This window comes from Macaca mulatta, chromosome 16 (genome assembly GCF_049350105.2).
Source record: "Macaca mulatta isolate MMU2019108-1 chromosome 16, T2T-MMU8v2.0, whole genome shotgun sequence".
In the NCBI taxonomy this organism is placed as follows: Eukaryota; Metazoa; Chordata; class Mammalia; order Primates; family Cercopithecidae; genus Macaca; species Macaca mulatta.
Window position 1 is genome coordinate 69809455 of NC_133421.1, and position 21255 is coordinate 69830709.

At 53.7% G+C, this 21255-nt stretch overlaps 1 protein-coding gene across 4 annotated transcripts in view; it reads right to left on the minus strand.

The window, feature by feature from the left end:
• Positions 1-556: 556 nt before the first annotated feature.
• The window catches only part of PLEKHM1 (pleckstrin homology and RUN domain containing M1), a 56978-nt gene continuing 36279 nt past the window's right edge, over positions 557-21255 (minus strand). For 3 of the 4 annotated variants that reach the window (XM_077972120.1, XM_015119915.3, XM_077972118.1), the window contains 7 exons: positions 19456-19726; positions 16881-17798; positions 14157-14302; positions 9649-9842; positions 4504-4567; positions 3825-3982; positions 557-2631 (listed from right to left, as the gene is read on the minus strand). In XM_077972120.1, coding sequence (XP_077828246.1) covers positions 2520-2631; positions 3825-3982; positions 4504-4567; positions 9649-9842; positions 14157-14302; positions 16881-17798; positions 19456-19726 — 1863 coding nt within the window. In that variant the 3' untranslated portion in view covers positions 557-2519. Of the gene's footprint in view, positions 2632-3824; positions 3983-4503; positions 4568-8086; positions 8275-9648; positions 9843-14156; positions 14303-16880; positions 17799-19455; positions 19727-21255 lie in introns of all 4 variants that reach the window. The other variant, XR_013406967.1, reaches the window with a different exon arrangement.

Here is a 21255-nt window from a genome sequence, read left to right on the forward strand (position 1 = left end):
TCTGTTTCCTGCTCCTGTTCTTAAAATGGACAGCAGTGTGGGTCTCCCCTTGGAGGGATCCCCTGGGCTTCTCCTGGAACTTCTGAGGAAGGTCAGCAGCCAAGTAAAAGTCATTTTGAGCCCTAAAACCATGAGCCCTGAATCGGGGACTCTGCTTAAATAACCCATCTTTCCTGAGCCCCAGCTCTCCTTTATTTCTCCTCTGAGAAATGTCCCCTGTATCCTGAGGTTTCACATGACCCAGTGTCAAGGGTCTGTGCTTTGACATTTAAGTCACAGGAAAAGAAGCCACCGGCATGGGATCAGCTGGAGTTGTTATACAAGTGTGAGTACCCCTCCCCAGAGACCCTGGGCTTGGCAAGGGGGCTTTCTTCCTCTCTTCTCCCTGCCCACTCCTGGCATGCAAGCCCTCTGCCTACAAGTGTTTGTCACGGACCTCCCAAGCCTTCCCCTGTGCCAGGGACTAACAGGAGGGTGGGGGCCCTGACAGATGGTAACGATGGCTGGTGGTCTCCTCCCCGGCAGTGGCAGTGTTAGAATTCAGAAGCCAGACCAGTGATGAGAAAGATCAGGTCTTTACTGCAAAATCATTCAAAACTCACACGGCAGCAATTCCTTCAATACATTGCAAAGACTCCTCAGGGCCAGAGCCCTGCTCACTAGGAACAGTGTATTGCATAAAATAACATTTAAAAAATAGTGTGGGCACTACCTTTCTGCGGGAGGGGAGGCAGGAAGAGTCAACGCATCAGAAAGCACTGGCAGCTTCTGGGGAATGGGCCCCTCAGGGCCTCAACCCTGCTGCCTCCAAGGGCACCTTCAGAGAGAATCCTCACAGGCCCAAGCCCTCCTCAGGCCAGGCTCCTGCCCACTCAGGGATGGGGCAATGAGGGTTCTGACTAGGCCGGGCTTGTGGTGGAGCGTTAATGTGGGCCATGGCGGTGCGTAAACCCAGCTCCTGGCTTAGGAGGCGTTGGCGTCCGGGCACAGGTGTGCGCCATGACCGGGAGAAGCTGTGCGCAGCCTCCACCTGCCTGCCACCACCGCCTCTGTTCTGATGCACAGGGATCCAGCTCCAAGGCTGGGTGGGTGACTCAGCAGCTGATCGCCCCCAGGGAAGGGTGGAGGTGGGCTCATCTCTGACAGTGACATGCGGATCTCCACCTGAGGCCTCAGACTCCAAGCTGAGCGCAGGTAAGACAGCTAGGACTGAGGGCCTGCTGGGTCCAGGAGAGGTGGAGGATGGCGACAGAGAGACCAGCAAACCCACATTTCCCCAAAGCCTGGAGGGTCTGAACATCGCTTTGAAAACAATTCCAGGCTCCCACCCCAGCCTCAAGGCCCCTTCAAAGGCAGTCCTGCTCCAGGGAAGTTCTTCAGTCTCCAGTGTCCTGGCTGGGCAAGTTCAGCGATGCTGTGGGAATTCATGGCTTTGTGAGGCGGCAGCTGCATCCACAGGGCAGCTCCCCGGCACGCCCCGCACAGCTTAGGGCAAAGGACCAGGTCACTTCTCCACAGTGCAGGGCATGGCTGCCTGCCCTCTCTGGGGTCCTGCCTATCTGTGCCCTGGCAGGGGTTAGTCAGGCAGAGTGTGACCCCAGGCACCCACCAAGGTGGGCCTGGAGCATCTGCAGCAGCGCCCCTATCTGTAGAGGGGTGAGGAGGGCACGGGGATAGGGGGTGGGCAAGACGGTGACCCTCCCTAAACCGAGGAGGGCTCAAAGTGCTGACAGTGCTGGTTTCCAGTCATTTCTCCTTCTCCTAATGGGGCCAAGGCCCCCGGCTAGAGAAGAGCTAGGGGCTCTGACGCACAAGCGGTGTGCTCAGCAGGCGAGACGCACTGGGGTGAGGAGTAAAGAGACGGAGAGGAAGCGGGGTCACCAGGACTGGCCCTGCCCTGCTGAGGGGCGGTTTGGCACTGGCAGTGAGGGCCAAGGAAAGGCACTGGGTGGGCCCACAGGCCCTGTCCCAGCAGTGGCCTGCCCGCCAGCCACCCGCTGCCTCTAGGCCAGGCCTGAGTGGCTCCTGTGCACCCACTGGGGGTGAGAATGTCTTGATTTCTTGGGTGACTCGCGTAGGATCAAGAATAAAAAAATACTTTCTGTTGAAATATGAATGGGAAAAACCCACCTTAAAAAACTAGACCTTTTAATCAGGAATGTGGAATTGAAAATGCTCCCCAAGCCTCCTTTCCACAGTGTTTGGGCAGCCCTAAGAGGGGTGCCGGGACGCTGGTGAGCCAGGGCCTGGTGAGTGAAAGGCCCTGTCTGCCCGGAGACAGGGAGCATCTGGTGGTGGCCACGCCTCCTGCAGCAGAGGGGTGGTGAGGGGGCCAGGGGACATCACAGGGGCTTCCTGGGCTTTCTCTGGAAGGCCGGTGCTCTGGTCACATCTGAGGGTCTTCCTGACAAGGGGACACAGCTGTGACACGGTGAGTATCCTGGGCTGATGGCAAACCCAGCTGGGATGGCTGAGCCACACTCACCCCCGGCCTTCAGAGCGGGGTCAGCAGATGGGCATCAGGCGAAAACATTCTGTTCCTGGTATTTGCGCCGGCGGGCACAGCGGGGGCAGCCCTTCTTCACCACAGCCTGGCAGCTCTGGTGGAAGACGGTCTTGCACTCGGCACACCTGGGGAGAGAGCAGCACACCTGCTGGTGCTGGCTGGGCTGGAGGTTGCCCTGTGGCCACGCTGGCCAGCGCTTTTGACCAGAACCCATGATACGGCTGTGACGTACTGTGTAACCCATGCACGCACACTGTACCTCTCCATTCTGGAACAGGAGATTCTCAAAACAGTGCTTACCCATATGTCACACAATGCACACTGATATTGTCTGTCCTACTACATTTTTTTATAAATGCTGCTTGAGAGTCATTAAAGATTTCTTGCCTGTATTTAAAAAACATTTACTTATTTTATTTATTTTTCAGAGTCTTGCTCTGTTGCCCAGGCTGGAGTGTAGTGGCATGAAATTGGCTCACTGCAACCTCTGCCCCCCAGATTCAAGTGATTCCCCTGCCTCAGCCTCCCAAGTAGCTGGGATTACAGGTGCCCACCACCACACCTGGCTTATTTTTGTGTTTTTAGTGGAGACGAGGTTTCATCATGTTGGCCAGGCTGGTCTCGAACTCCTGACCTCAAGGGATTCACCTGCCTCAGCCTCCCAAAGTGCTCGGATTACAGGCGTGAGCCACCACGCCCGGCCAAGATGGTATAATTTAAAAAACTCAGCCCCAGGCCCATTCAGGGCTGAATCCCGGCCAGTGGACACCGACAGAAAAAGAACTAATGTTCCCAGTTCAGTTTTCCACTCCCACATGGGTTGCAGGAAGTCTGGACAAATTTTTCCATTGAGAGGTTGCTGATAATGAGCAATAACTGGAACAAGAGTGATCATTTCAGCAACAGAGGCAGTGGCAGTGGCAGGTACCACCCACCAGGTGCCCACTTTGTGCCTGGTCTCATGCCAACAGTACAGGGCAGTAACTCATACAATCCTCCTCAACCCATGCATACACTGTGGCTCCAGCAGGCTCCACTCAGAGAGCCGGCAGCCACCTCTAGGAAGACAGATGGTTCTGTAGAGGCAGAGGAGTCCTGGGAAAGCTTGTCTTGTCTCCTGAGCTGGACCGGAGCTGGCCATGACTGCCCAGAGCATGGGCCGTCCCAAACAACTGCACCATCCCTTGGCACGGCACAAAGCCGATGTTCAATACGCTCCTGCCCATAGAACGAGGCCTGCTGCCCTGAGTGCTTGGGCCAGGCTGTGGGTGTGGGGAAGGGTGGGGCTGGGAGACAGCTGGCTGGGTGTCCCACATACCTGACTGTGGTGTCAAACTCAAAGGGGAAGATGATGTCGTGGTGCCGGCAGATCTGGCAGATGAAGCCGCGCTGGGTGCACAGGTCGCAGTGGTAGACGTGCTGGGAGGCGAATTCGATCAGGGCCTTGAGGAATCCTTCATACACCCCGTCTGCAATCTGCGGAGGGCAAGTAGGAATCCTTCATACACCCTGTCTGCGATCTGTGGGGGGCTGGTAAACTGAGGCCCCAGGCTTTTCAAGCACCTGCACTGAGGCGCCATGGCACCCTGCCTGGAGAACTTCTACCCCCAGTTTCCACGTGGGCAAGAAAAGAAAACCTCGCTGAGTCAGGCTGAGCAGTGCCAGCGTCCAGCCCGTGGGCACTGAGGTCACTCAGGGCTAATGGGACTCACAAATGAGACCCGACTCCACTGTACCCGCCCCCTGGAGAAAGGAGTATTCCAAACTCTCTTCCTGTGATCCTGGGGTTGCTGGAGTGCTTGCTTATTCCAGGGTGCTGTGGGTATCCGTCCCCGCCCAGGAAGCCAGGGCAGCAGGGCAACCCACCCTGAGCTGCAGAAAAGCTGCAGACTGCTGTCTTCAGTAAACTACAGACACCCCCCCTCCCATCTTCCCTGCTGACTTCTCCGGGAAAGAGGCCTCTCTGGAGGTCTGGGCGGGGGAAGCATGACACTCACCTGCTGGAGGTCAGCAACACTGAACCTATGCGGAGACTCCAGGAGATAATCCCTGTGGTTGAGCCTTCAAACAAAACACAAGCGATTCTTTAGAGAGGTTTCCAAGACCCGGGCCAACCTGTGTTGTTTGTTTTCATTCCCCTGGCACTGCTCACCAGGCAGACACCTGCCGCCTGGGCGGGGCAGGGGCTAGGAGCGTAATTCGGCCTGCCTGGGCTTGGGGCCTGGTCTTCAAGGTAACTAGCTGGTGGGACCTTGGGCAAGTTACTCAACCTCTCTGAACCTTGGGTTTCCCTCTCTGGGAAATGGAGTTGTCTGGATTAAGTAACTTATTTAAAGCATTTGACTTGGTGCCGAGCTCACAGTAAACACGTAATTAATCATAAGGAGGAGGATGGGTGCTGACACCTGGGACCCGGAACTGGGCTAAGAGCTTCATACGCATTCATTCATTTGATTCTCACAATAATCCTGTGAGGCTGGTACTATCACAATCCCAACTGAGAAGAGGAAATAGGTTAAATCACTTGCCTGAGGTCACACAGCTAGTAGGCGGGAGAGCTGGAGTTTGAACATAGGGGCCTGGCTCCAGAGCCTGCACCCCTGTCTACCTGGCAAATGCCTAGAGATGAAGGTTGTTGTCCTTATTGCCACCATTACATACCAGGGACAGTGCTGGGGACAGTAATGCACAGGATATGGCCTCTGCCCTCCTGTTTGGCCCCTGGTTTGGCTGAGGGACAGACATTAAAGTGTCTGGTTTCCGTGCTACACGAGAGCAACTGAGACGTGTCCTAAGTACAGCAGATCCCATTTCAGAGGTGGCCGGGGCAGCAGAGAACAAAGGCTCAGCCGCCAATGCAGCTCTAGTTTCCACTACACCAACGGGAGGGATCCAGGGGGCCCCATCCTGAGAGATGGAGAGGAAACACCTGCAGAAAGTTCCCTGGTACAAAACCTGCCTGGCCTGGCTGTGTGTGTTTGGGTGGGTACTGGCGGTGGGAGGTTACTCCAAGTCAGAGGATGCTTGGGAACCTGCCCCAGGATGCCCCAGACATCTGGGGACAGGGTGGTGCCAGCCCTGGGTCTGGGCCTCCCGGGTGCAAGCTGTGGAGCATCTGGAATGGGGGCTTGGCCTTGTCCCAGCTGGTGGCCTCAGCTGTGGTCCAGGGGAGCCCAAACCGGGGTGGAGACAGTAAGTCCCACCAAGCAGCCATATAGGCCAAGATGCCAACTGGCCCCTCAGTTTACCAAGCTGGTATCCCCAGTAAACTTCCTGCACTCTAGGAAGGGAAGCTGCCATTTGTCACCAAGAAAACATGGGACACAGCAGGCTGGGGGGACACAGGTTGGCCCTGAGCTAGCAGGAGTGTGGGCTGATCTGGATGGAGAATTAGCTTTGCCATCCGTCCTCTGACCACAGTCGTGGAAGCTCTAGGAGCCCCTGTGCCCTGGGCCCGTCACCCTCTCAGCAAGGACTTGCAACTGGCTTCTCCGCAGTGCTCAGTCAAGGCCAGAGGGGAGAGGGTGCTGGCCCAGGGGTGAGAGGCCACTTCCCCTCCTGGCCTCCAGGAAAGAAATTCTCGTGCACTGGGGCACAGCCAGGCCTACTTGGGGCCTCAGTTTCTTCACCCACACAATGAGGAGAACCCTCTTTGTCCTCTGGTGTGAGGCTGGGAAACAGACCACAGGAATCTGGAGGGCTCTCTAGGAGACAGGAAAATGAGGGGAGAGGTCAAATCTTAGCTCCTGGAACCGATGAAGTGATGGGGAAGGAGAAGGCCAGGCAAGGGCTGGAAGATTGGGGGGACATGGATGGGGGCCTGGGTGCCACCTGTCTCCTGAGCCCCGACTCCTCCTCGGCCCACCGCTCCCTGGCCGTTGGGAAGGACACCGAGGTCTGGTGGGTGGACAGGGTGTGGGGCATTTCTGAGATGGCTTCCTCCCAAGGCTGGAGAGGACACTCTCAGGGGCTTCTCTGGCTCTTGGAGTCAGGTCCTAGGTCTGCTGGAGAGAATCCAGCCAGGCAGCTGCCATTAGTGCAGGACAGCTCCTCCCTGACTCCCTGACATCCAAGACCTGCCCATGCCTCAGCCCTCTCCTCCTCTCAACCTTCCCTCTGGCTGACTTGGTCCAGGCCCAGCTCCCTGGAGTTAATTACTAACACCAGCTGCCACCCAGGGCTGTCCCCTTCACCAACTGCACTCTGCTGGGGCCAGAATGGTCTTTTTGTGTGTTTGTTTTTGAGACGGAGTCTCACTCTGTCTCCCAGCCTGGAGTGCAGTGGCATGATCTTGGCTCACTGCAACCTCTGCCTCCTGGGTTCAAGTGATTCTCCTGCCTCACCCTCCCTAGTAGCTGGGATTACAGGCACCTGCCACCACGCCCGGCTAATTTTGTATTTTTAGTAGAGACGAGGTTTCGCTATGTTGGCCAGGCTGGTCTCAAACTCCTGACCTCAGGTGATCCACCCGCCTTGGCCTCCCAAAGTGCTGGGATTACAGGCGTGAGCCACCACACCTGGTCTTTTCAGAGTGGTCTTTTCTAAGCCGTTGATCAGAAGTGACAGCCCCGTGCTCAAAACCCTTCAGTGGTTCCCCACAAGTAGCAGATCAAATCCGAAGGCCTCGAGGGCCCTTTGAGTTCTGGCCCCTGTACCCGAAGCCCAGCTGCCCAGAGCCCCTCAAGGGCGTCAGTGAGCTGTGCTCCGGCCAGCCTCTTGCTACCGGTCCCTTAGCCAGGAAAGCCAGGTTCTCCACTGCCCTTTTTACTCTTTCCTCATTTTTCTAAACCCCAGTTTAACAGACACACAATGCCACTGGTGTTGTGGCAACACGTGTGTGTGGATGGAGTGAGGTGCAGAAGCAGGTGGTGGTGGGCTCTGAGAAGGGCTGACTGAACGGTCTGCTTTATTCCCTTTCATAAATGCCCCTCGCTTGCAACACTGACCTTTGTAAAGAAGAAAAACATTTTAGAAGAAAAAAGGAAAAGAACTCTGCGTGCCCTCAGCTCAGATGCCATCTCCTCTGGAAGCTCCTTTGGCCCCTGCCAAGGCTGGATCAGGTGCCCTCAGGGCACACATGATGCTAACCCAGGGCCATCTGTGGCCCAGACTCTAGGTCCTTCACGAAGCCCTCACCACTGTTCAGGAGGCCACAGGAATGGAGGAATCACTGGCCCATTTTATAAATGGGAAAGCTGGACCCAGAGAAGTGAAGCAACTTTCCTGATGCACAGTGGCTGAGGGGCTCCTATACTGTTTCCCCTGCCCCACGCTGTTTCCATGGGACTTCACAGGCACGGGAAGCAGGCTGGACACATAGCAGGAGTACAGCGCTGCTGCCCAGGGACGGAGCAGGAGGGCTAGGGAGAGAGACAGGGCTGCCCCTGGTGCTCGCAGAGACAGGTCAGTAAAGCCAATGAAAAAACTGTCTCAGCAGGGTGGGGACGGGTGAATGGGGCTGGGGCCCACAACCCACCCCACAGGCACCTGGTCTACACAGGTCTGCAGGCCTGTGCAGGTACCTGGCTCCTTGACCAAGGAGGGTGATGAGGCCCCACCCGACCCCAGAGATTTCACCACCTGGTTAGGTGGGCAGGAGGACAGTCTCTCTGGACTCTCAGAGGTGGGGAATGAGTCAGCGCTTGCCAAGAGGTGGAGACCCAGTCACCCGCGGATGCTTGGGATGGGCAGAGCCTCCAGGGATGAAGCCTTCTAGGGTCTAGGGTCCCACATGGTGGTCCGCGGAGGGCTTTCTGTTCTTTCAGGCCCTGCAGAGGAGACCAAGGCTCAGCTGGCAGCTGTGGGGCCAGATTCTCCTTTTTGCCTAGGGGAGAGCCCCCTGCAGCACCCCTTGAGAGCCCCTGGGGACCTGCTTGGGGCACACCCTGGTCCTGAGGAGGCCCGGCGCTGGGAGCACTGCAGCCAGGATGGAAGAGGCAGTCTTCAGACAGGCGCTCTCTAGGCCGGCCCTGTGGCGAGGGAAGGCCAGACGGAGGAACCTGGAGGGGCTTGTGAGCTGGTCCCTGCCCCCAGAAACCCAGAAGAGGTGGACTCGAAGCCCATGCTGGGCAGTAGGCACCGGCAGCCTGCTCCACATGAGGTCTGCCTTCCTGAGGGTGCCGGGAGAGCACAGCCCTGGGAAGACTGTGGCCTGGGCTGTGACCTGAGGACTAGGAAGCATTTATGACAGGAATGGAGAGACCTGAGTCCCTGTTGAAGCCCAGCATCACATCCCATTCCTGAGCACCAAAGGCCCCAGGCCCTTGGTGAGAGAAGCTTCCTGAAGGGCATCCTGAGGGCCCTGCCCGATCACGTCTTCTTTGGAGAATTTCAGGAGGGAAGCTGGCATGGGCCAGATGACTGGCTGGGATGGGGAAGAGGTGGGAACATCTGGCCCTCGCCTGCCTCTCGCCACACTCCCCACTTCCCTCCTCACCATAGCCAAAGTTCTCCCTGGGCTTTCCACCAACGGTGCCTTTGTTCATGGCCTGTGCGTGCTATTCCTTCTGTCTGGAACGCTCTTTCCCCCTTTGCTTCTCCTTTCTAATTCTTCCTAATTTTTCAGGTCTCACCTTAGAAGTCACTTCCTCCAGGAAGTCTTTTCTGCTTCGTCCTCCTCTCATCTGGGCTGGATGTCAAGCCTCTGTGGTTCCAGGACATCCTGCCTCTCACCCTCACCCCCGGATGGAGTTGCTGACTTTCCCACCAGTCTTCCCTGTCAAGCCGGAGGCTTCCTGTGGGTCGGCCCTGGCTCTGCCCTGCTCAGTGTTGGAGCCCACATGCCTTGCCAGGTGTACAGTGCTTAGCATGTTCTCAGTCCATGTTTTTGAGTAAACAAATGGTTACATGAACAAAACCCCAAAGTCACCCCCAAAAGATGTGATTATTTCCCAGGCCCAGTGGGAAGATCTCTGCCCAGGTTTCCTCCAGGTGGACGCCTTGCCCTGGGCTGTGCCCGTGTGTGTGTCCGTGTGCACGAGTGCCTGCATGTGTGTACATTTGTGCACATGTGCATGTGTGTGCATGTCTATGCATTTGTGTGTACATTTATGTGTGTGTGTGCACGTGTATCTGTGTGTACATGTACATATATGTATGTGTGTTTATGTGCACACACACACATGCACGTAGAGGTTGCTCACCTCTTGCTGAGCTCCTTCAGGGCGCCGCTCCGGCACAGGCCCAGGTAATCCCCCAGGAGCTTTAGCTGCTCCCGGCTCCTCCCAATGAGGTGCATCCGCTCCACATGCTCATACAGAGACGCGTTCACCATCTGCAGGTTGATGAGGGGCTGGACCCGGATCTGTGTCAGAAACTTCAGGGCCTGCCTGCAGATCTGGGGGTGCCACCAGGCATTGGGGATGGGAAGGAATGGCTGTTCAGTGAGCACTGCCCGGCCAGGTGCCACATGACCTGCTCACTTACCTGAGAGGCTATCTTCATTTTACAGATGGGAAATGGAGGCTCAAGGAGATCAGGAGATTTGGCTAGGGTCACCCAGCTTGTAAATGGTACAGTCAAGCTCTGAACCCAGTTTATCTGACTCCCAAACCCGCTCTCCCTTTAATGGCAAGGGTCGCTGCCCCTCCCCAACCATGCTGAGATGAGGGAGGGACTGCTCTGGTAACGCCCCCTCCCTCTGGGCCTCACAGATCCTTCCCACTCTTTCCTGTCCTCCCGGCCCCTATTTCCCCCCACTAAAGGAAACAGGCACTCCCCTCTGTGCCCTGACTCAGGAACCAGGTGACGGGCTGAGTCAGGCTCCAGCCACAGGAAGCTACAGATCAGACACAGCTCACCAACAGGCTTCCCTGAGCTCCCTCGGCTCACACCAGCAGCAGCACCGGGGCTCCGTGTGCAGCTGAGTGATCCGTCTCAGTCTCTCCCGGCTGACAGGGTGCTGAAGGTTCTACCCTTGGCCCTGATCCTAATACCAACGCCAGTAATCAAGCGCCTACTATTTGCAAAACACTGCAAAAATGTGGTCAAAACAACTTGACCACATTCTCCCTTCATCCTCAGAACAACCCGTTAGGGAGGGTGTCCCTGTCCCCGTTTTCTAGATGAGGAAACGGAGGCTTAGAGGAGCTAACGTGGCTTATACAACCTGCCCGCAGAACCTGTCAGGTCTGAGCTGAGGTGTCATCTCTGAACACCAGGCTGCTGCACTAACCAGAAGCCCCCTCCCCTGCAGTGGCCTCGCTGCCTTGTAAGGACGGAGGAGCTGTTCTCCACAGCCGACACGTGCATAGTGGTTAGAAGTCTGGCTTTGGCCTGGCTCAGATCTTTAACCTCTTAACTAGTCCTTTCATTACATATTTTATTTCTGGTGGCTTTGTTTTTGATACTATTATAAATGATTATCTTTTAAAATAGTAATTTGTTTGCTGATATATAGAAATGAAATTGATTTATTTGTCATATCCAGCAACGTTTTCAAATTCTAATAAATTGTGTAGGCAAAAAAAAAAGTCTGGCTTCGGAGTCAGAACAGAATTGAATCCTGCCTCCACCACTTTATACCTATATGACCTGGTGAAACTTATCCCGCTCTGTGACTCAGTTTCCTCTTCTGTAAAATGGGGAAAATGAGAGCAACTAAGGCTCACTGGTTTGGGGCCTTTTCGTTCGCTGCCGCTGCTTTAGTGCTGAGGCCCGGCACTCGGCAGGATGTCAGCCCAGGACTGAGGCTTCTTTCTCATGGGATTCTTTTTTTTTTCTTTTTTTTTTTTTTGCGACGGAGTCTTGCTCTGTCGCCCAGGCTGGAGTGCAGTGGCGCGATCTCCACTCACTGCAAGCTCCGCCTCCCGGGTTCAAGCCATTCTCCTGCCTCAGCCTCCCGTGTAGCTGGGACTACAGGCGCTCGCCACTACGCCCGGCTAATTTTTGTATTTTTAGTAGAGACAGCGTTTCACCGTGTTAGTCAGGATGGTCTCGATCTCCTGACCTTGTGATCCAGCCGTCTCGGCCTCCCAAAGTGCTGGGATTACAGGCGTGAGCCACCGCGCCCGGCCTCTCATGGGATTATTTTGAATTCAGATTAAGAGGTATTCCAGGAGAGCTCCTGGCACAGGGCCTGGCAGGTGGCACATCCCCAGTAAATGTGAGCTGCTATCAGTTGCTGTGTGAGTGCCTGGTGTGGCCCTGTTGTCCCCTTGAGGGCTGGGGGACGAAACTGGCCCTCAGGAGACCTGCCCCTGTATCTGGGGGCTGAGGGGACCTCTGACGTCTTGTCTCCCAGCTCCACCAGCATCTCTCACCTCCCCCAGCAATGGACAACCTCTTATTTTCCCGTAGCCTGGGGCCCTGAGGTACCAGCCCCCCAACCTAGGGAGAGCCCAATGGCAAACTCCTGGTGACTTGGGTCAAGCTGCTTTTCTCTAACCCTAACTCAGTTCTTCCCATTACTTGGCCCCAGGCCTTGGGTGAGGCTCTGATGAAATAACACACAGGAATGTGTGCGGAACACTGCCAAGCACTGCAGATGGGCAGGGGCTTTGTGCTCCCCAGCGACTGTTCCTATCCTGTGGGAATGGAGGAGACAGACAGAGAGAAGCCTCACCCCTGGGCTGACATCCTGTCAGTGCCAGCCAGGCCTCAGCACAAATGGGTCAGCCAGAACAGCAACGGTGAACAATAAGGCCCCAAACCCATGGGACAGCCACTTTCTATCTTGAATTTCCCTGTCTTTCCTAGGCCAGCAATTTTTGAGAGGGAGAGCAAGCTGAGGATTTCCTGCTCTCAGATACGCCTAGAGAAGGACTGTACTTTTCTAGTTAGAGAAGGAAGTGGCACAAGGATGAGGGCAGTGAATAAGGAGATGGCTCAATGGAAGTATCAGGGTCCTGTAAATAGTGAACGTGTTTTATGATCAAAGGGCTCTTTGCATTTTTTGGTGATTTTGAGGTTTAATTTCCTCTATATGGTTAGATATTTAACACTGAGAGCAGAGGTGGGGACAAGGCAAACAACAAAAAAATCAAAATGAAGCCAAATTCTGCGGGGTTTCCCCATCCCAGGGAGGTGGAGGCTGAGGTAGAACTGACTGAAAGAGTCACCTTCCCTGCACTGTGATGAAGACACAGCCACACATCAGGACTACATAGCTGGCAGGCCCTGACTCTCCAGAGAAGCAAACAGCTTCTTCCTTGTGTTTGTGTCTGTCTTAGTAGAAATCTGTGCCTTTGGAAGAAAACCAAATTTGCACCCCTTGAGGCAGACACTGACCAAGTGAATTAGGTAGATGGGTGGGTGAATAGGCAGGAGGTGTGATAGGCCCCAGGGAGAGAAAGGACACTGTTCTAACTGACAGGCACATACTGCCACACCTGCCCTCCCAACAGCCCCGCCACAGACACTGTTGTTAATCCTCCTTTTACAGATGAGGAAACTGAAGCTAATTTGCTCATGGTAACATAGCTAGGAAAGTGGCTAAGTTCAGCTGGAGAAAAGGAAAATTCTGAAAGACTTTAGGGTATATCTTATTCAAAAGCATTTGGTGAACATAAAAAATTAGTATTATACCCAAGGTATAATATTAAGTGAACCAAGCTTCTTATAAAGCAGTATGAGTCCTGTCTGATCCCAACTTTATAAAAAATAGATGCGTATGTCAATAAATGCACAGAAAAGGGTATACCCCAAAATGTTAATAATGGTGACCTCTGGGTTACGGCACAGAATTTTGATTGGTCTTTGGGCTTTTCTGTAATTTTAAAATGTTAAACAATAACCATGTATTATCTTAATAATGGGGGGAGCCACAGAAAAAGTGCTTTTCAAAACATGAAATAAATATGCCCATGCAGGGCCTGCAGGGGGGGTGCAGTCATCTGGGCCTCATAGGGTTGGCAAAGGCAAGGATGACTGCTCCAAGGTATAGCCAGCTCGCTGGCCAGCCCATCTACCTATCCACCTATGTATTCACCCATCCACCCAGCCATATACCCACCGTCTACCCATCTACCCATTCACCTACCCATCTACCCATCTACCTACCCATCCACCTACCCACCAACCCATCCACTCATCCACCTAACCATTTACCCATCTGCCTACCGAGGCACCCATCCACCTACCTATCCACCCATTCACCAATCTACCCAACTACCTACCCATCAACCCATCCACCATTCACCTACCCATCCATGTAGCCACCTGCTCATCCACCTACCTACCTGCCCACCCACCTAGCCATGCATCCATCTACCTATCTAATCTATTCTATCTATTCTTTCTATCTATCTATCTATCTATCTATCTATCTATCTATCTATCTATCTACCTATCTATCTATCTATCTATCTATCTATCTATCTATCTATCTATCTATCTATCTATCTGTTTATCTAACATTTATCTGCTGGTACCTTAAGCAGTTATGTTTGTAGCTGCAGGAAACCATCCTCAGACTCCCTCCTGGGGACCAAGACAGCCACCGACGGAGCTCTGCCCAGGGCTGTGGACAGGCACCAAGCTTTTCTCTTGGTTAGCTCCCCCACATCAGTGCCTGAACCAGTGACCCCGGCCTCCCTTGTTTAAAGGAGCCAAACTCCTCTAAACAGACGAACAGCAGCAGCAAAGAGGAGTGAACACCCCTCTGTCGCTCAGCAGCCCTGAGTGGCTGTGACAGGCTGGGCTCCAGACTTACCGGGCGCTTGGTGAGGTCCCAGTTGTGGATGATCCTGGCCGGAATCACTGAGGCATCGTCTTGGTGGCAGATGTCACAGTAATAGAGGCCAGAGAAGGCACAGAGCTTGGGTCGTACAAAGGAGAAGCCGATCTGCCGGGAGCAGCCTGGGGAGATGGGTAGAGAGTGAGTGGTGTGGCCAGAGTCAGCTCCTAGTAACTTGGGAGCTGCTGTGGTGGAAAGGATCTGCTAATTTTGTTTTTAAAGGTAGGTACAAACACAAGAATAACCACTCGTATTTCCACCACTCAGAACTCCCCTACTAATTAATCTTTACAACAACACACTATAAGAACTATCATTATTTTACAGCTGAAGAAATGGATGCTCAGAGAGGTTAGGAAATCTGTCTGGTCACATAGTGATGAAGTGGCATGGCTGGCATTCAGATCTGGGTTTGGCTGGTTCCAGAGCCTGCGTTCTGCTCCATTACTCCTTGCTGCCTGTGTCCAGTGTCCCCACTGCTGGCTTGGCAATGCCAGCCTCCTCTAGGTCCACCCCTCCACTCGGGCCCCAGAATGGAAGCAGCAGAGTAAGGGCTGTGACGAGCAGCGAAGTAGCTGGGGGGCAGGGACTGGGGTTGGGGATGGCAACAGGGAGTGGATGGGCAGCCAGCAGGGGGCAGGGGAGTCCGCACAGTGTTGGATGCCTCGGGACTGTGGGGCAGGACTGGCTTCGGCCCCCTTGTTGGAGGCGTCTCCACAGCTGGGGCCAGTGGGAATGGGAGTGGGGTGTGCCCTGGGCAAAAAGCAGAGGCCCTGACTCAAATTCTGAACATGTGTCGACTCCTCCAGGGGCAGGCAGAAGGGTCCCCAGGGCCTTGAGACCATAGGGCGGGCTGTGCTGCTCACCAGCTGCCTCACCCTGACCTTCATCTAATTTCTCAAAGTTCCATTTGAGTGACTGTAAAATTCAGTTACTACCAGCTATTTTGTGGGGTTATTACAAAGCTTAAATGAGACAAGGTTCTGCAAGTACCCTGCAAATTATGAAATACAACCCAGATGCCAGTGGTTGGTGTCTGCCACTGAACCATGCCTGCTGGGTAGAAAGGAAACCCAAACTCCCTGGTGGCACAGTCCCACCTGCTGGTGGGTGGCAGCCATGGTGAGAGTTACCCCCGCAGCATTCACACCCACAGGCGAGAAAGCCTTTCTCGCAAGCCCTGGAGTCCCGGCCCCCTCAGAGCCTGGCCCCACAGGCTGAAGAGCAAAGTGTGAGTGCTGGGGCAGGAGGGGGAGAGGCCAAGTGAGGCTTGCAGGTGTTCTCTGCAGGAAGCTCTGTTCTGCCTAGCTTCTCCCATCCTCCCGGGGCCAACCGCAGACCACTTCCTTTCAGAAGCTTGAAGCAGGCTTCCCTCCAGTCCGCACCAACAGAACAGCTCCCAAACCAAGGCTCAGCTTCTTGCTCTGGCCTTCTGCAGCAGGGCAACCCCCTCACAGGTCACCTGAGGGTCCCATGGTGATAGGACACCATCTGCCCCGGATGGTGGGGGGAGTGGGAGGAGCTAACAATGGAATGTGGGCAGGGGGATGTCACGCACCCCTGAATAATACCCTAGAGGGATGCCCTCTAGGGTCCTGCCTATGAGCACAGGCTCTGGGGCCTGACCGTCAAGGTCCCAATTCTGCCTCTGGCCAGGCATGGTTGCTGACACCTGTAATCCCAGCACTGTGGGAGGCTGAAGCAGGAGGATCACTTGAGCCTAGGAGTTCAAGATCAGCTTGAGCAACATGGGGAGACCCCATCTCTACTAAAACGAACAAACAAATAAAAAAGGAAAATTCTGCCTCTGCCACTTACTAGCTGTCTGAACTTAGTGGCAGACACCAACCAGGTACTTACCAGCTCTGTGCTTCAGTGTCCTCCCCTATCAAAAGAGATGATAATAGTAGCACCTATCTCTACAGGGTTGTTATGAGACTTAAATGAGATAATCCAAATAAAGCAGCTGGCCCAGTACCCAGCACAGAAGTATTAGACTGGATGATGAGGAAGACATAGCAGATGTACTGACTTGGAATAACATCCACAGTGTAGGAAAAAACCAAGTTGCAGAACAATATATCCAGCGTTCATCACAGCAGCCAAGAGCCCCGTGTGCCCCCTTTAAATGTAAATGAATTTAAATGGAAAATTCAATTGCTTAACCACACTAGCCACACTTTAAGCACCTGGTAGCACCATGTGTCTCACAGCTATGGCACTGGACACACAGATCTAGGAAATTTTTATCACCACAGAGAGTTCTATTGGACAGCACTGAATAGCACCAGCCCATTTTTGTAATTTAAAAAAAAGGGTGTACACTTATAAAAGCAGCAGAAATATGTGGAAGCATACCATGCCCCTGCTCTGAAAGAACAGGATAGTAGAGCAAGAAGAAAATGAAGTGGGCTGGGACTCCCTGAGCAGCGCCGTGAGCAGCCAGCCTGCTGCCCATCAGTGGGAGGTGGCAGGAGAGGGATGGGTGAGCAGGGCCAACCGCCTATGAGCGGAGCACTGGCCCCAGCGGGGGCTGGGGAGGAGCAGAAGCTGCAGGGCAAGCCTGATCTGTGGCCTCATCCCTAGGGGAAGGATGGGGGCATTTGCAGGGAGGCAGAAGGGTGGGGAGCCTAAATCAGGAATCCGCAGGAGGCGGAGTGAGGCTGGCAGGCTGGGGGTGGCAGCAGAGCAAGTTGGCACCTGCGCAGAAGCAGCCTTGGGAGTCAAGGCCTTTCTCCATGGGGATGGCCACCAGGTACTGCAGCAGGAAGCCGTTTTCCCGGGTGGCAAATTTCAGAACCTCCTGACAGTTTTCATCCAGGCTCCCGCCCAGGGTCACCGCCTCCTCGGCCGTCTCCAAGTAGGATGCCAGGACTTTGCGGACCAGGTCCCTCCACAGGGCGGCCTCCTCCGCGTTCCCGGCCTGCAGCTTCAGGACGGCCTTGGCCGTGATGATTTTGAAGAAGGACGGGCCCCCAAGGCTCGTGTCTGGCAGGATGTCCCGGATGGTCTCCACGCCATGGCTGTCACTCAGCATCTTCTCATTGTTCCTGATGCGGAAACATTTCAGAGCCTCCAAGGACAGGGAAAAGATATAGGGCATCCAGGTCCTGTCCATGTACAAGTACAGCAGGGACTCCTTGATGGCATCTGGCTCTGGAACCTGGGCGGACGACCAGTCAAACTGCGTGCCCTGGAGGGCCGTGGGCTCCGACAGCAGGTCTGAGGGAGAGGGGCAGCCCTGGGGCGCCTCGGGGGGGTCCTCAGGCTGGTCTGGGTACTGCACGTTCACCCACTCATCCTCCTGCTGAGGCCGGACCTTCTGCAGGGCCTCCCGCACCCGGTCCAGCCAGTCCTCGGCTTCATCCTGGGAGGAGGCGCGCAGGGCCAGCTTCTTGCCAGAGAAGACCAGCTCGAAGCGCCCGTCACTGTGGGCCGGCCCCACAGACTCACAGCGCAGCAGGGAGCAGTTCTCCACACAGGTGCGCTCCTCGTTGCTCAGGTAGAGGCGGAACTCCAGCGGGGAGAGCTCACAGAAGAGCTCCTTCCAGATGCCCATTGCCCCCCGCCGCTCCACGGTACCTAGCTTCATGAGACCCCGGAACGGGTTGGACAGTCCTGGAGGCAGAGGCAAAAAGCACATTAGTTGGCGGGCCTGTCTCTGTCCTGCCCAAGGCAGCATCTGCTGCCTGATGCCCTGCAGTGCGTGTGGACAGTGACTGTCCCCAGAACACAGGCCAGCCACGGGCCCTATCACATGGGACCCTGAAAGCTGGATAGGAACATCTCCATTTGCACCTCCACTGCTGCTCTTGCGTCCTGTATTTCACTGAGAAAATAAAAGCACCCAAAAGATCACCTCCACATGCCCTGTTCCCTACACCCACGCCCTCCCTTCTGTTGCCAGGGATGAACCAAGTGTGCTTCTTTCCGTGTGAGGCCAAACCCTCCATTTGTGCAGGAGGTCTCTCCTTCCGCAACCTACTCAAGGACAAGGAGCAGTCCCTCTCTCCTCTGTTGCTGTTTCCTTGCTTCTCTATTGGGTGACTCCCATTGGCACACATGCACGCTGTCATTTCTCCCATCTTTAGAAACCTCTCGTCTCCACAAAAATTAGCCAGGTGTGGTGGTGGGTGCCTGTAGTCCCAGCTACTTGGGAGGCTGAGGCAGGAGAATAGCTTGAACCCAGGAGGCGGAGGTTGCAGTGAGCCGAGATCGTGCCACCGCACTCCAGCCTGGTCGACAGGGTGAGACTCCGTCTCAAAGAAAAAAAAAAAAAAAAAGGAAGCACTGGAGGACCTGAAACAAATAGCAGATCCTCCAGCCTGGCCAACATAGTGAAACACCATCTCTATTAAAATTGCAAAAATTGGCCGGGCGCAGGGACTCAACGCCTGTAATCCCAGCATTTTAGGAGGCCGAGGCGGGCAGATCACCAGAGGTCAGGAGTTCGAGACCAGCCGGACCAACATGGAGAAACCCCATCTCTACTAAAAATACAAAATGAGCCAGGCGTGGTGGCTCATGCCTGTAATCTCAGCTACTCGGGTGGCTGAGGCAGAAGAATTGCTTGAACCTGGGAAGTGGAGGTTGTGGTGAGCTGAGATCGTATCATTGCACTCCAGCCTGGGTAACGAGCGAAACTCTGCCTCAAAAAAAAAAAAAAACAAAAATGCAAAAATTAGCCGGGCATGGTGGCAGGTGCCTGTAATCCCAGCTACTTGGGAGGCTGAGACAGGAGAATTGCTTGAAGCCAGGAGGCTGAGGTTGCAGTGAGCAGAGATCACGCCACTGCACTCCAGCCTGGGTGACAAAGGGAGACTCCATCTCAAAACAAATAAACAAACAAAACAAATAGCAGATTTGATTAAGCTCCCCCAGAGCTGTTACATAAACCAACTACTGAGGGTAAACAGCTTTGGAAGGACCAGTTAAAACACCTGGGGCTTCATGGAGCCAGATGTGCTCTGAGCTATAGGTGGAATCAAGAGTTTTCTATAATCATAAATTGCATAGTTTTCAGGGAAAATATTTTCCTATTTGACTGGTGAAACAGTATTTTTGTCCTCTGTAGGCAGTTTTGAGACAATATAGTACTTTTCCTGAAATGCTTCCCTGAATGAGCACGATTATGATGGCATTCTGGAATGAGGTTTTATAGTACTTGTGGGAACACACTACCTCTTTAGCAATGGAAAACAGGACTTCAGAGCTGCCTTCTGAAAGACCTGGTCCCTGCAGATGGGACCCACCCGGGACCCTCCTAGTAACCTACCCATCTGTCTCCGGTGTACCACCCGGAAGCTCTTATGCCCCTGGGATGGGGCTGCCTGGGCTTGCCTTCTTCCTGGGGAAGGTACACATGCTTGGTCTAATGCCCCTAGGGAGCAGCTTTTTCTTGGTCCTTGAGAAAAATGCCTGTGGAGACCAGGCCTTGACTCTGGAGTCCCCCTGGAAGAAGCTATTGGGTGGTCTGAAGCAATCTCCAGGGGTTGCTCCTGGGAAGGCCGGTAAAAGTCATCTTCTGAGATCCAGCTCTTGTTTTTCTGTTGGGAAAGAAGACAGCAGTTGTTTGTTTTAAAGTTTTTTTGTTTTTTTGTTTTGAGACGGGGTCTCGCTGTGTTGCCCAGGCTGGAGTGCAATGGCGCAACCTCGGCTCACTGCAACCTCTGGCTCCTGGGTTCAAGCGATTCTCCTGCCTCAGCCTCCCGAGTAGCTAGGATTACAGGTGCCCACCACCATGCCCAGCTAATTTTTGTATTTTTAGTAGAGACAGGGTTTCACCATGTTGGCCAGGCTGATCTAGAACTCCTGACTTCAGGTGAGCCACCCGCCTCAGCCTCCCAAAGTGCTGGGATTACAGGCATGAGCCACCATGCCCAGCCTGAAGTTTTTTTTTGTTTTTTTTTTTTAAGTCTTTGTCTAGATATGGCTCATATATCATAAAATTAACCCGCTTAAAGTATGTAATTCGGCCAGCCATGGTGGCTCATACCTGTAACCGCAGCACTTTGGGAGGCCGAGGTGAGAGGATCACCTGAGCCCAGGAGTTTGAGACCAACCTGGGCAACATAGTGAGAACCTATCTCTACAAAAAATAACTAGGTGGGTGTGATGGCATACACCTGTAGTCTCAGCTACTGAGGAGGCTGAAGCAGGAGAATCACTTGAGCTGGGTAAGTCAAGGCTGCAGTGAGCCATGCAGCCTGGTCGCAGCCTAGGCAACAGAATGAGACCCCATCTCTAAAAAAAAAAATTAAACAGTGTCCAATTCAATCATTTTGGCTTAGTCACAGAGTTGTGCAATCATCGCCACCATCTAAGTTTAGCAAATTTTCCTCACCCAAAAAGGAAACCCCATACCCATTAGCCGTCATCCCCATTTCCCCTGGCCACTCTCAGCTCTAGGCACCCACTCATCTACTTTCAGCCCCTACACATCTGCCTGTTCTGGACATCTCATATAGATGGAACCTGCGACACGTGACCTTTTGTGCCTGGCTTCTTTCTCTTAGTGGAAGGTTTTCAAGGTGCATCCATGTTATATAAGCATGTGTAAGTGTTCATTCCTTTTTATTGCCAAATAATATTCCATTGTCTGGATCCACCACATTTGGCTTATCCACTCATCGGCTGATAGACATTTGGGTTGTTTCTACTTTTTGTCTATTATGAATAGTGCTGCTATGATCACTTATACACAAGTTTTTGTGTCGACATGTTTCATTGTCTTGGGCATATACTTAGGAGTAGACTTGCTGGGTCATGTGTAACTCTGTGTTTCCCTTCTTGAGGAACTACCAAGCTGTTTTCCAAAGTGGCTGCACCATTTTATATTCCCACCAGCAATGTATGAGGGTTCCAATTTCTCTCCTTGAGAAATATATTCAAATCCATCCAAATCTACTCAAATCCATTGTCTGTCTTAAAATGGGGCTGTCTTTTTGTTGTTGAGTTGTGTTGTGGGTTGAATTGTGACCCCCACAAAAGGACATGGTGAAACCCTACCCCCCAGTACCTCAGAATGTGACCTTTTTTGGAAATAGAGTCTTTGCAGAAGTAATTAGTTAAGATG